Source organism: Centroberyx affinis, unplaced genomic scaffold, assembly GCF_046629955.1.
Source record: "Centroberyx affinis isolate AG114_WGS23_722 - 3 ecotype Tasmania unplaced genomic scaffold, CSIRO-AGI_Caff_v1 ptg001860l_1, whole genome shotgun sequence".
NCBI classification, from domain to species: Eukaryota; Metazoa; Chordata; class Actinopteri; order Beryciformes; family Berycidae; genus Centroberyx; species Centroberyx affinis.
The window spans coordinates 285,662-299,078 of NW_027280238.1; the positions used below are offsets into that span (position 1 = coordinate 285,662).

Sequence of the window (13,417 nt, forward strand, 5' to 3'; positions counted from 1 at the left end):
TGTTAGCACAGACTGTAGTGAACGTAATAAACACTGGACACATTTGTCTCAAATTTGCCAAAAGAAACTTGTGATATAGGTATAGCAGAGGTGTTTTACAATACGTATGATGTCTATTTTTAACAAAATAGAAATCCACATGCTGACCTACAATTATTATTTAATTTTCTCAGAGTTGCAACTGTCCTGGCTCGTTTGGACGTCATGACCAACACGGCTGTGCAGTACAAACAGGAGTTGGTCAGACTGCAAGAGAAAGTTGCAGAAACACATCAGGTTGTGCAGAGTAATTCATCATATGAAATTAGGATCAACATTCGATGTGTGATAAGATAAGAATATAATAAGGCTAATAAGGCTAGATAATTGAACAAAATAACAGTATTAACTGCTGCAAATTCTATTTTTTATAGTCAGTCAAACAGGTTTCAAACAAGTTTGTATATAAGGTATTCTGGTGCTATGCCGATTACCTGGCTTAAAAAGAGAAAATTGTAAACTGAATTCTAACTGAGCAAATCTTGACCAATAACATTCGCATTCCCCTTCTGTGCTGCAGCGTGAGAAAGAGCTCCTCAGCGCTGTGGATGTTGAGAGGAGCCTGCTTGAGGAAGCCGGGCAGAAGTGTGTGGTAGAGGAGAACAAGCTGCAACAGCTGGAAGAGCAGATTCATCACACTCAGCAGCAGGTAAACAGATACTTCATGGAAATTAAGACTCACATCTAAGTGCCACTGTTGACTTTTCAAGGTTTATTAATTTCTGCAGACAAAAGCATATTAATTAGATGTATCTTGTGAATAGACGGCATTCAAAAAAATCTCAGTCACAAAATATGACCATATGAGTTAAAGAGTCAACTAATGAAGAAATAATAAATGAAATGTCATGGAAAATGAACTTGAAGTTTTGAATTTTGTTTCCACTAGGTGAGCCCTGTGTTCCTGTCAGGCCTTATGATTCTCAAGTGCCTGAGTCCATCTGACCTGGAGGAGGTGCGGCACTACAGAAATCCGCCTGATGGGGTGATGAAAATCATGGATGCCATTTGCCTGCTGTTCAATCGTCCACCCAGCTGGGAGAGCGCTAAACAACTTCTTGGGCAATCCAACTTCTTCCAGGTATGTGGAAAAAATATTTATATTGGACACATTTCTTTGAACAGGCCTTTTTTTTTTTTTTTCCAATTTATTCTGCCAAAGGAAATTCATTTTGCAAAGGCAGCATAGAAAACATAGTATTATCATACACAGGTTAGAAACATTGATTAGTCCAGTTCGTCTAGTAATGCAGCGACTGCTTTATCTGTAGATTGCTGGTGGCACTGTTACGCTTTGAACCCTTTTTAACTTTAAGTGGCTGTTTTGGGAGTCCTCTATTGGTAATATCTCTCCTTTTCCTAGGAGTTGGAGTTCTTTGACCGCTACAGCCTGACTAACCACCAGTTGCAGCAGCTGGGCCAGATAGTTCACAGTCCCCAGTTTGTGCCAGAGTCTGTGCGAGAGGTGAGCAAGGCCTGTGAGTCTCTGTGCCGATGGGTGCGGGCCGTGTACGACTGTTCCTGCAGGGAACACCACACGTTCTCCCAGGAAGCCAGCAAGCAGCATTTGGAGGCGCTGGCTATGGAGGCGCGTGGCCGTCTGCGCTTGGCCAGGCTGCAGGAGGAGGAGGTGTGCCGGCGTCTAGAGGACATGGAGCTCCAGCTGCAGTTTGTACAGAAGGACCTGGAGGAGCTGCTGATGCAGCTGCACAGAGCCGAGAGCTTGGAGAGACAGGCTGCTGCTGCTGTCAGGCAGATGGAGAGACATGTCACAGCCTGGGAGGCTGCTGCTCAGGTAACACAGCATTTACACATACTAGTGCAGTGCCCGTTCAAAACATGCCTGTTCGGAACGGGCCGATTGCTTGGCCTCCGGTATTGCTGCTTGCAGCTTTCTCGACAACCGCTCATCCAAACAACTTCACACTCGACACTGCGCTTCCAGTCGCTTGCTTTGAGCCCCGCTGCTGCACAGAGTGCTGTTCGCTTGTTTATTCAAAGTTTATTAATTAATATTGAACGTGTCGCGTGTCCAATCCAACACTGCACGTCCTTGGGTCCCCAGCAATACACCTGCCAAGTGTGAAGTAGATTGGATGAACAGTTCTCGAGATATGCGAAGGACACACATACAGACAGAGATTCCTTGCTTTATAGTACTAGTGCAGTGCCCGTTCAAAATAGACGTAGGCTATCAGTCGCTTGCTTTGAGCCCCGCTGCTGCACAGAGCGCTGTTTGCTTGTTTATTCAAAATTTATTAATATTGAACGTGTCACGTGTCCAATCCGACACTGGACGTCCTTGGGTCCCCAGCAATACACCCGCCAAGTGTGAAGTAGATCGGACGAACGGTTCTCGAGATATGCAAAGGACACACATACAGACAGAGATTCCTTGCTTTATAGTATGATGATTACTGGGTGAGCCCCTCGCAAGGTTTGAACTGTGAGTTCTGATCTGGCTAGAATGATTAGGCTACTGATGGAGTCAAGTGTGCCAGTGGTGATAGTATTAGACAGTATGTACTAAAGAGTTGAGTTTAAACATGATCCACTTAGTTACATTGGGGTCTATTGTTGTTTGAAGCAGTTACATTTTTGCTTGATATGTTTTTTTTTTTTTTTTTTTAAATGAATGTGATGTTCCCCCTTTTCCCTCCAGGAGGCAGAGTTGAATAACCAAACTGTCCCAGGAGATTCTATTATTCTGGCTGCAATCATCTCTTATTTGGGTCCCTTTGGACCTGACACATGCACAGAACTACTGAGCAAGTGGAAGGTGCTGTGTCAGACAGGAAGCATTAACATAAACCCTGAGGACCCCAGAACCTCCCTATTTACAGACTGTGACCCTGCGCCCCCTGACCCCCCCCTCTGTGTTGCCATCCCTGTGGCTGAGAAGCTTCATTTGGTCCTGGCTCGGGCAGTAGGCATGGACCAGGCGCAGGTCCAGGACTTATCTGCCAGGCTGGTGGTCAAGCTGCTGCTCTGGGGATACAGAAGACCCTGGGCTCAGCACTGGCCTCTACTGACAGACGCCCAGCATCATGTAGAGATTAGCTGTCAGAGCTGGCTCATCACAGGTAGGCCCTTAGATTTACACAACATCTATGATGGGAGGTGACATGACCCCAATGATGCACCCGCTGTCACCCAAACCCCTTTCCTCTAACATCCAAGCCAGGTTTCTACACAGGTGCCCACCCTAAAATAGCACAAGGGATAGTTACATCATATCCTGTAGAGTGGTTAATGGCATCCCATCCATTACATTTCAGGCTTTTAGCTGATGCCCATATCCAGAATCATTTACAATGAGTGCAACAATAGAATAAGCTTAACTGCCTAGCCAACATTACAAGCAACAAGGAGTGCAAAGGCCTCAGTGCTCAGAGAATAGATGTAACAAATATCCCAATGTCTATATATACTGTATATATCCTAAGCCTATATTGGTAGTTTAAGTGTCTTTCTATCTGTCATAGTCTGTTGGCTCCAAAATAGGATCTAAATTGTTGTAAATGTGGATTGAAAAGCATAAAAGCTACAAAACATAACTACAACTGTCTGTTCTGCAGGAGACAATACCAAGCTTGGGATGGAGGCTGAATATGAAGTGGTGGTTTGCGCTGATGACCCAGAACTGCTGAACAAGTTGGACCACGCCGCTGAGAAAGGTGAATTAATAGTGGCAATATGATGCAATAGTTAATATAAACAACAGCTAATTTTGATAGCTTCATTTCTCAGTATATTTTTCAGCCTTACACTCACTGTACCCCTTCTTTGTGCAGGTTTGAGGGTGCTGGTAACTCATGTGGAACGTGCCGTCCCCAGCCCACAGTTTCTGGCCAGATTGGTGCGTCCCGCTGGAAATTTCCTCCCAGGGTTCAAGCGGCCTGTCCAGCCGACACACCCACAGTTCTGCCTCTTCCTCAGCACCCATCTGCCTGTCCGACTGCTTAGCAGTGGTAAGGAGGAATGGGAGAGGCAATACAACTGTATAGTGGTAGTCATTGTTGAAGTTGTCCTACTTTGTGTTTTCCCTGCACTGCATTAGTAGTGCATGATTTGAAGGAGTTGGAGAGAAGTTGGAGAGAACAACCATATAAATAGTAAGACTTAGATTGTAGCTGCATTTGTTGATCATCGCATGAATACACACAAAGAGGCTGGGCTAAGCAGGAAATGGGTACACACTCATCCTATACTGTAGATTCCCTTTCAAACCACATATTTTAACTCTATAGTAAACCATATCCAAACATTTTGTTAGCCTTCAATGAATTTAGCTGTCATCTTTATACATATTTTCCTATCTCTGCTGTCAACAAGCTATAAAATTATCATAATGCGAGCAGGGATATAGAAAGACTCTTTGCAGAGTAAGCCATTTAACTATCAGAATCACTTTAATGGGCAAGTAAAAACAATATAGAGCAATTTGTCTTGGTAATTGGTGAAAGTTGTCATTGGTACTGAGACACACATTTTTTCTCAGAGCATAGTGAAACACATGGTACAAGGACAACAGGACATCACATCCAGTGCAACTTGACAATACCAAACATACAGTACAATGGACAGCAGACTAAACATATCATGAGTTTGTTTCCAAAATGAGATGTCCACCATTTGAAAAATGTAACCCCTACTCAAAATGATTAATGTCACAACATTTAATAAATGATGGTTTCATTTTAATGAATAGTATGTAACTCAAGTCCTTGGTTGACAAAATTGTAACACTTTGACAGACTGGATCCTCTGGACTTTAGAGATACTGAATGGTCAGCTAAACTTATATGAATATATACAACAGCATTTTGGGAATAAACTCTTCATATATACATGTAAGTACATGTATTAGCTGTGTGTAGCTATCTGAAAGCAGTGGCTTACTATCGGTCTCCCTGCTCTTGTTCCTTAGAGATCCACCCGTCCATCTTGGCTGCGGTACAAGTGTTTGACCTCTCTCTGAGCTCAGCAGAGATCCAGGAGCTGATGCTGACACAGCTGCTGCAGTCTGAGTGTACCGAGCTGCTGACTCAACACTCTGTCCTCCAGAATGACAAGCAGTTACTGCAAGACAAACTGGTCAAAGTGGAGGTGATGAGACCAGCATTTAATATCATACCAAGCTATTAATATTCCTGTCAGTTCATTTAGTATTACATGATATAGTGAAGTACAGTCAAATGGGGTTTTATCTACTCAACCAGCCACTCCAAGAGGTAACCAACCATCATTTGGGGCTTATTTTGTCCTCTAAAAAGCAGTAAAATAGTGGTGAAATAGTGAGAGTGGCTGATGCATGTCTTAATCCACCTGTCACTGTTTCAAATTGAAACATGATGCAGTGCTTTCATGCAACATTCTTCTCAACAGACGATAGTGTTAATTATTTGCTGTTGTTCATAGTTCCTGTACATCACTCTTCTCTTAGGTCTCTCTAATGGACTACATCCTGCAGTCCAACACCCCACTGTTGCAGGACTCTGATTTTCTCCCCCACGTGGCTACTTGTCAGGCAGCAATGGAGGAACTGCAAGCTGAGATGCGGCAGCTGAGTGTGGAGCTGGAGCAGCATGAGGCCCTGCTGGCCGGGCCCCGAGGAGCAGCGAGGCTGGCTGCTGCCCTCTACCAGGCCCTGCAGGAGGTGTCCCGTCTCTCCCCGGTCTACTTCTTCTCCCTGCGTGGCTTCATCACGGTGATGCGTGGGGCCTTCGCTGTGAAGGGCAGGCCAGATGTGTCCTATTTCAATGGGAAAGTACCAGCGGTCATAATATCAGAGCTCACTCATAGGATGGTAGCTCAGCTGCTGGTCCAGTACCGGCCTTGTCTCTTCCAGAGCCATGCCGCCCTTCTGAAGCTGCTGGTGTCTGTGGCTCTGCTCCGGCACAACAAGCTCTGCTCTGAGGCTGAGAGGGCGGTCTTCCTCAAGGGCCTCGGAGACATGGATTTCCCTGGACCTAAAGCCAAATCCTGCACCCCTGCTCCCACGTCCTCACATCCTGCCACATCCCAGCTTGCTCTGCCTAGCTGGATACCCCCTCATATCCACCCAGATCTCCTCTGCTTGGAGAAGATCCCAGCTTTCAGAGGGCTGATCGCATCACTGGCCTCCTCCCCCAAACAGTGGCAGGAGTACCTGCGCTTCCCTTCCTCCACCGTGGCGGGAGCTGTTCCCTGTCGCTCCCACTCCCATCTGTCCTCGCTGCAGCGGGCTCTACTCTGGAAGACCATGCTCCCTCACTGCCTGGGAGGAGTGGCTGAGGACATGGCCGCCTGCCACCTCGGTGTTTCTGGACAGACAGCGGGGCCTGAGGCTCCTCACACCGGGAACCCAGAGGCCCTCTCCCGATTCCTTGCCAGACACGAGGGACCCATCATTCTTACGTTGCCCAGTCCAGGCAGAGAGAGGTGGACAAACATTCAGCCTCTTCACTTGATAAAACAGTTAAACCGCTATCAAGCAGATGCAAAGGGGGTAACATACATTTTATTCATTTATTTCATTTGAATAGCTGTAACCATTGCATGTCTATGCACTCTTTGATGTGTTTTTAAATGTCTCTTTTTAGGTTCAGCTGAAAGTCATTTCATTTGGAGCTAAGTGTGACAGGGAGGTCATCCTCTCAGCACTGGACAGAGCTGTTAATGACGGCCATTGGTTGGTTTTTAACAACTGTCACCTGTTGGAACAATGGGATGACAAAGTCGTGTTTCATCTCAATCAGTTGGTCTCGTCTTCTAAAGGTAGTTTGTTCATAAAGAATCAGTGTAAACTGGATTTGGATTACTCAATTTTAATACAAACGCATACAGTATTTAGAAAATAACACTATTTTTCATACATGATTCCTGTATAATGATCGAAAGCCTAAAATAAAACATCCAATCACACAATAATGGATTGATTCAGTGATGACCTATCCGCGGCTGATATCTTAGAATTAAATATACATTCTTATCTATCTATCTATCTATCTGTCTGTCTGTCTGTCTGTCTGTCTGTCTGTCTGTCTATCTATCTATCTATCAGGCGAGGGGCTCATGACAGCAGCACCATGCACAAGTAGCCTGGTTCACCCATGCTTCCGACTGTGGTTTATAACTCGAGGAAACACAACATGCTCCATACCTGGTAGGTCTGTTCCTATGCTGCTAATTATCCAGATCCCCCTCTCCAGATCAACCACTATAGCTTCAGTCCTTTGGATGAACCAGTCTCTCTCTTTCGCTACCCATTCCAGGTACTAAGATAGACATATTGTCCAATACAGAGTATCAGTCTGATCCTTTCCATGAACAAAATACATTAGTCTGGAGTCAGTGCACAAAAACAATGCAGATATATTCAATTTTTCGCCATTAAAAAGGTCGGACATCCTTCTTTGTGTGAATAAACGCAGAAAATCAAGTTGCCTGGTTTTAATTTTTGATGTTGATCATGGTTCTCGATGAACTTTACTATTGGTGAAATTCACTGATACCAATGCCCTACAATACCCAGTATCCAAAATCCCATTGCAGTATTTATATTGATACATTCCTAATAAGTCACTTTGTATAATGGGCACACACCTGGCTTGCCTTGTTTTTGCCTTGCCTTAGGACATCTGGTGCGGCCTACTGGCTGTCCCAAGAGTTAGAACAAAACACAGTGAAGCAGTGTTTTGTTATCATGCAACACAGACCTGGAATAACCTCCCAGATGATATTAGACAAGCCCCGACTCTGACCACTTTTAAGTCAAAGCTAAAAACTTTCTTATTTTACACTGCCTACTCTACCCTGTAATGGCTAAAAACTTATCTTTTCAGCTTAGCTTTTAAATAACCTTAATTTTAACTCTTTCTGTTCAGGATCCCAACAGAGCTGACACGGGCAAGTACGAATTTTCATTCGTCTTGTCCAGGTAATGCTTACTTGCGCATGAGTGAACACTATATGTGGGGGGGACAGAGCTTTACCCTGTATGATTCTCATCCATCTGTGGATGGTGAGGTTGTTGACCAAGAGGAGAATCTATGATTCTCGTCTGCCTTAGGCAGTGAGATCTGACGTAAATATCAGATCAAGAGTAGAATCAGGAAGGACAGGGGAAAAGAAAATTACAGAAAAACATATGGGTTCACTCACAATGTGCATCTAAAAGTGGGAGTATTTGTTGTGTTCTTTCATCTTTCTATCTCATTTGATTTGAACTGCACTAGTTTACCTTTTAAGTCTTTTATCTTTTGTATCTCTTGTCTGTACTTTTGCACTTTTTAATTGTAAATCTTTTACCTTTACTGTATTTTTATCACTCTGTAAAGCACTTTGAATTGCCCCAGTGTATGAAATGTGCTATAGAAATAAAGCTGCCTTGCCTTGCCTTGCCTTTAATTAATGTCTCTTTTTTTTTTTAACTTTTGCCTTTTATTTGTTATTTTTGTACTTAGACACTTTGTAACTTTAATTTTCTGTTTTTTTGTAATCCTTATACTTATGATTATGATGATGATGATGATGATTATTATTACAGTGGCAGTGCGAATGTGTGGCCTGCCTCTGGTGTGCGACTCCCCCTGGGATGTGAAGGAGGAGCTGAGCTGCTCTCTGCGTCAGGTGGCGTCCCTCCTTCAGCCTGAATCTCTGTCGGGCGTCACGGTCGACGACGTGGAGCCCTTCCTCCGCTGTGCCATCCTGCACTCTGTCTTACTGCAGAGACAGACCTGCAAGTGTTTAGGCCAAGGGAACATCTACCACTGGTGAGAAAATTATCTCACATATGTATACTGTACAGATACTGTAGATTCATCCTTCCTCTCATTAATTCATTTAAACAATTTGAAATCTCTGCTTGATGCGGTGTTGAAATTCAAAACTGTATGTCCCATCCCAAAATATTTGTATTTGTATTTACAGAAAATCAAAATATAATTGTAATTCATGACTTACTTAATACTTAATAATAATGCTAATGTTACTTAATAAACAGGATATCCCATTCTCAACAATATCACAATTTTTAAATGTCTTAATATATAACTAATAACTTATGATAACTAAATGATATTAAATCAACATTATGAGCTTCACATTCACATGAGGTTATGAGCTTCACATTTTTTGTGAGATATTGTCATAATTGTGGATATGTCATGATGGAAGAAGACTGTAGCCTTTGTATGTGTATGTGGGTTATTTCTTTTCGAAGGACTCAGGAAGACCTCCTGGCTTTGGTGGAGGCACACGTTCGCATCGCCAGTCTCTGCCACGACAAGACGAAGGCTCTGGAGTACATAGCAGGTGAGGCTGCATTAACAGGTGGAACTGTCCCGCTAGTTCAGTTACTGTATTATGCTTTGACCTCATTGTACTTTTCATTCATAGTCAGTCTGGTACATGGCGGCCATGTGTCAGACTCTGCAGACCTGGCGGTGGTGGAGAGTGTTGCCAAGACCTGCCTCAGTACGGTGTCGCCTCTGTGGGGCAGTGGGCCACACGTCCTCTCTAATATCATCAGCAATCCTGGCCGCTTTGGTACTCAAACAACTTTCTACTCATGCGTTGTAAACTGTACAGCTTACAAACTCATTGATCATACAGTAATCTGCAGGCAAGACAATGACTCCTGCCAAGATTTTCTGTTTTTACGTTTTTGACATTTGGCACTTGTCGAGAGCAAGTTATAAATGAGTGCAGCAGTAGAATGAGCTTAAATTCCTAAATCATAACCAATAATGAGAAGTACAAGGATCAGAGAGTGTGTTTTCTCATCTATTCTGTGTAAATAAAACTTGTTTTTGTCACCGTATCATTTCACATCCACAGATTTGTCAGGACTACTGCAGGTCCTGGAGCAACGTGTTCAGGACTTGGTCAACATCAGTGACCCCCTGGTGTTGGGCTTCAGCGCTGATCTGGCGGCAGAGATGGTCAAGATCAAAGGTCACACCCTGAATGTCCTGCTGCGGGACTCCCAGACTCCTCTAGGAAGAGTCAGGAGCTCCAGCAACGAGCTGAACCCCCCTGCCACTCTGCCAGATTACAGCCAGGCCAGGGACAGACTGCAGGCTCTGAAGAGTTACCTAGAGAACAAGGATGACATGAATGCAGGAGGCGTTTCTCACGGCCCTCTGCGTGCCTTCCTCCAGGCTGAGTGGGATGATCTCATTGATTTGGTGTCCTCGCTCCTCTCACAGCTCCACCAGCCCGTTCAATACAGCACACCGACCTTCACTTCCCTCCTCCAGCTCACTAACCTGTCTCTCCTGGAGAGGAGGGCGGAGCTGCTCAGTGTTTATCTCTGGGATGACGCCACTACAGATCCACCCGCTGCCTACCGACTAGCTGCTTTCAAAAATGCCAGAGGTTTTCTAGCGGCGGTGATGAGGGAGGCTGCTCAAGCAAAACGCAAATGTTTCAGTAATATAGCCCTACATTTCCAGGTAAAGCAAGAAAGTCTTAAAGTTTTAAAATGTAACCAGGGTGGGAAATGAACTCCATTTCAGGCAAATGCTGTTCAAGTAGGCAGTTCAAAAGCATTTTGGCTGGCAACATTTTGGAATCAAATTCATCAAAAAAGTTAGTTTCCCACCCTGACTCTGATGTTTCTTCTTGTCCCGCCAGGTTCTGAGTGTTTTGACATCCCCGGCCTCTCTCCCCCTGGACGGTGTGTATTTGTGCGGCCTGGAGCTGAGAGGGGCATTGTGGGATACACGGCTGGGAGCCCTGCAGGACACACTCTCTCCCCAGTCGTGTTTGATGCCTCTGTTTCACGTCCAGGCTCGAGCCCTAGACACCCGCCCTCGTAAAACCTCACACTTGAAGAACGCAGACGCTGTCCAAGTCTCAGACGCTCCTCCATCTGACGCCCCTCAGTTTCCAGTCTACCACTGTCCGCTCTATCTGGATGGAGAGCGGGAGAGTGCAGACTGGGGACTGGCTGATGCTAACATTATCACCACGGTTCCCCTCCCAGCTAAGATAAATCCTGTGTTGTGTAGTTTGAGAAGAGTGAGGCTAGTGAGCACGCTCTGACTGTACAGACCTGATGTTTACCGCTGTGATACTCCTGACTGAGGCTCACACACACTGATGTAGCTACGACACTTGTGAATAAACGAGACTAGATCTATAGAAGAGAGTCACGATTCTTTTTGTGCCATACTTTTTATGAGAAATCTTGAACAGGTGTCGTTAGAATCAATGTTCACATGAATTGTGTGACAATTTATCAACCTCTTTATGCATTCAGTTTTGAAATGTTCTGATTTCTTTTTTATTAAAACATTGTTACATAATATCTTAATACAAAATATCTTGGTGATCCTTAGATCGTTTTGATCGTTTCTTAAATCGATTGTTTTATAACTTGTGTGATAAAACAGAATCTCACAGACCCCTGGGAATGGAGGAATGGGAATGTCACTGAAATGTCATGCCAAAGCTTTATTTATTTTAACACATGTAGTTGCATATACTCATACATATGACTATACGCACCTCCACACCTACACACATACACACACAAAATGCCCTGAAATAAATTTGCAGTTATAATGCCTTTTATAACTGCATGAAGGAAATTCCAGGCTTAAGATTTTGTAGTTTTAACATGGGTTGGTCACGACCTACTGTGCATTTCACCTGAATATATTTAATTCCACCCAGAAACACTTTATTTGTCAAGTACAGTAAATGTGCAGGAGTTTGTCTCGGTGGTAGATTCTCAACGGCTATTTCCAACAAAAATATTTCTATTGCACCTTGAGAAAGACCTCCACTGAAAATACCTGCAGTTCAGATAAGGTAACTGTGTCAAGAGGCTAGCTGGTTTTTGGGTTGATGTATATACTTTCCCACAGGATATTTACAGCAGAAAGACCTACTGAGGAGGCTTGTACTTTAAGTGATGGCCTTATGATAATTACCAAGAGTAACTGATGACCTCTGTCTTTTCCCCCAGGTAACATGGACAGGCACCATTATGAAACATTTGAGAAGTTCGGCAACAACACTTTTCTGCTGCACCTCGACAACGGGAGGGCGTGAGTATCTCTGGTGATGTGTTGGTCAGTGTGTGTGTTTTAAGTGTGTGTGTGTGTGTGTTAGAATGAACGATCATTTTGTTGTAATGCACTGCAACTTTAACTTGTTTTAACAAGTCAGTGTTGATGCATTTAAACTTAAACAAGTCTTTTTAAGTTTTTAAGAGGTCTGGAGTGATGCTTAGATGTATTGGGATTTTACTGGCTCTGTAACATTACTGTTGTATTTTCTGATATACTGTTCCTAATGTTATATGTTTGTCCTTGTCTGAGTTCTTCTCACTTTAATGTTTGGAGGCAAATCCTTCTTAGTTTAATGGTTTAATCGTATGGCTGTAAATGTGACTTGACTGACACTGGGTCTGTTCTCACTGCAGATTTGGGCGCCACTCCAAAGATGAGCCATCTATCTTAGCTCCACTAGAACAGTGCTGCAGGTACAAACAACAATGTGATAAAGCATGGGGAATGTGAACTCTTCAGTCCAGTTCAATTCAATGCAATCCAGTTAAGTGCAGTTCAGTTCAGTTCACTCCAGTTATTTATTGCAAAAAATCATAACAAATCACCTCAAGAAAAGTGCCATTTGATATTACCAGAGTGGGAGTCAGTGAATCAGTTAAGTGCAATGTGAAATCACCCATAACCTCAAAATACAAAGTTCTGTTAAAACCATCAGAGGCTGCACCTACAAATTTATCATTCTAACAATTCTCTCTCCCTATTTTCATTCCCTCTTTTATCCCTTCTCTCCCTTCTCTCTCTCTCTGCTTCTCTTCTCCATCACCCCCCTCTCCTCTATTCCTCCCTCTCCCATCCTCTCCTCCCCTCTCTCCATCACCTCTCCCTCTTCTCCAGGATCCGTCGCTCCACCTGGCTTCGTCTGCGCCTCCTGTCTCTGCCTCAGTACCGCCTCAGCGACGTCATGCGGCAGTCGCTATCCCATGATCCTCTGGCCAGCGTGGCTCCTCTGCTGTCGGAGCCCCACCTCGCCGCTCTCGACCGGCGTTTAGCCACCGTGCTGCAGACCGTCAGCCGCTGCCAAGAGCGACAGAGTGGGGATGGTGGCGATGATGAGGTCATATATGATGATATTGCCTACTTCAAAGGCATGGTCACTCCTGCCGGGTAGAGCCAACACACCTCTATTATGTTATCTAGATGAAAAGGTGCAGCACTGCAGTGACATGGTGGCACCAGTCAAGTCAAGTTTATCGATAAATGTTTTTAAAGTAACAAGGAAACAGCATTTCAACGGCGTCTTGCTTTCCATAATTCAGTGTATTTCCGGTTGAAACAGGAAGTCGCGGCGGGACATAGCGTGAGGAGGGACTGTT

The 13,417-nt window shown here is 44.2% G+C and overlaps 2 protein-coding genes across 2 annotated transcripts in view; both read left to right on the forward strand.

Annotated features, from left to right (window-relative positions):
• LOC139653074 (dynein heavy chain domain-containing protein 1) overlaps window positions 1–11,070 on the forward strand; it is a 29,800-nt gene extending 18,730 nt beyond the window's left edge. The window contains exons 29-44 of the mRNA XM_071530030.1: window positions 174–276; window positions 560–688; window positions 929–1,120; window positions 1,403–1,834; window positions 2,702–3,122; window positions 3,618–3,716; window positions 3,834–4,010; window positions 4,970–5,148; window positions 5,486–6,529; window positions 6,624–6,805; window positions 7,119–7,186; window positions 8,570–8,795; window positions 9,245–9,336; window positions 9,421–9,570; window positions 9,862–10,478; window positions 10,660–11,070. Of these exons, the coding sequence (XP_071386131.1) occupies window positions 174–276; window positions 560–688; window positions 929–1,120; window positions 1,403–1,834; window positions 2,702–3,122; window positions 3,618–3,716; window positions 3,834–4,010; window positions 4,970–5,148; window positions 5,486–6,529; window positions 6,624–6,805; window positions 7,119–7,186; window positions 8,570–8,795; window positions 9,245–9,336; window positions 9,421–9,570; window positions 9,862–10,478; window positions 10,660–11,070 (4,522 nt within the window). The remainder of the gene's footprint in view (window positions 1–173; window positions 277–559; window positions 689–928; window positions 1,121–1,402; window positions 1,835–2,701; window positions 3,123–3,617; window positions 3,717–3,833; window positions 4,011–4,969; window positions 5,149–5,485; window positions 6,530–6,623; window positions 6,806–7,118; window positions 7,187–8,569; window positions 8,796–9,244; window positions 9,337–9,420; window positions 9,571–9,861; window positions 10,479–10,659) is intronic.
• LOC139653059 (extracellular serine/threonine protein kinase FAM20C-like) overlaps window positions 1–13,212 on the forward strand; it is a 40,243-nt gene extending 27,031 nt beyond the window's left edge. Inside the window, exons 9-11 of the mRNA XM_071530008.1 lie at window positions 11,999–12,080; window positions 12,458–12,517; window positions 12,939–13,212. Of these exons, the coding sequence (XP_071386109.1) occupies window positions 11,999–12,080; window positions 12,458–12,517; window positions 12,939–13,212 (416 nt within the window). The remainder of the gene's footprint in view (window positions 1–11,998; window positions 12,081–12,457; window positions 12,518–12,938) is intronic.
• Window positions 13,213–13,417: the final 205 nt, after the last annotated feature.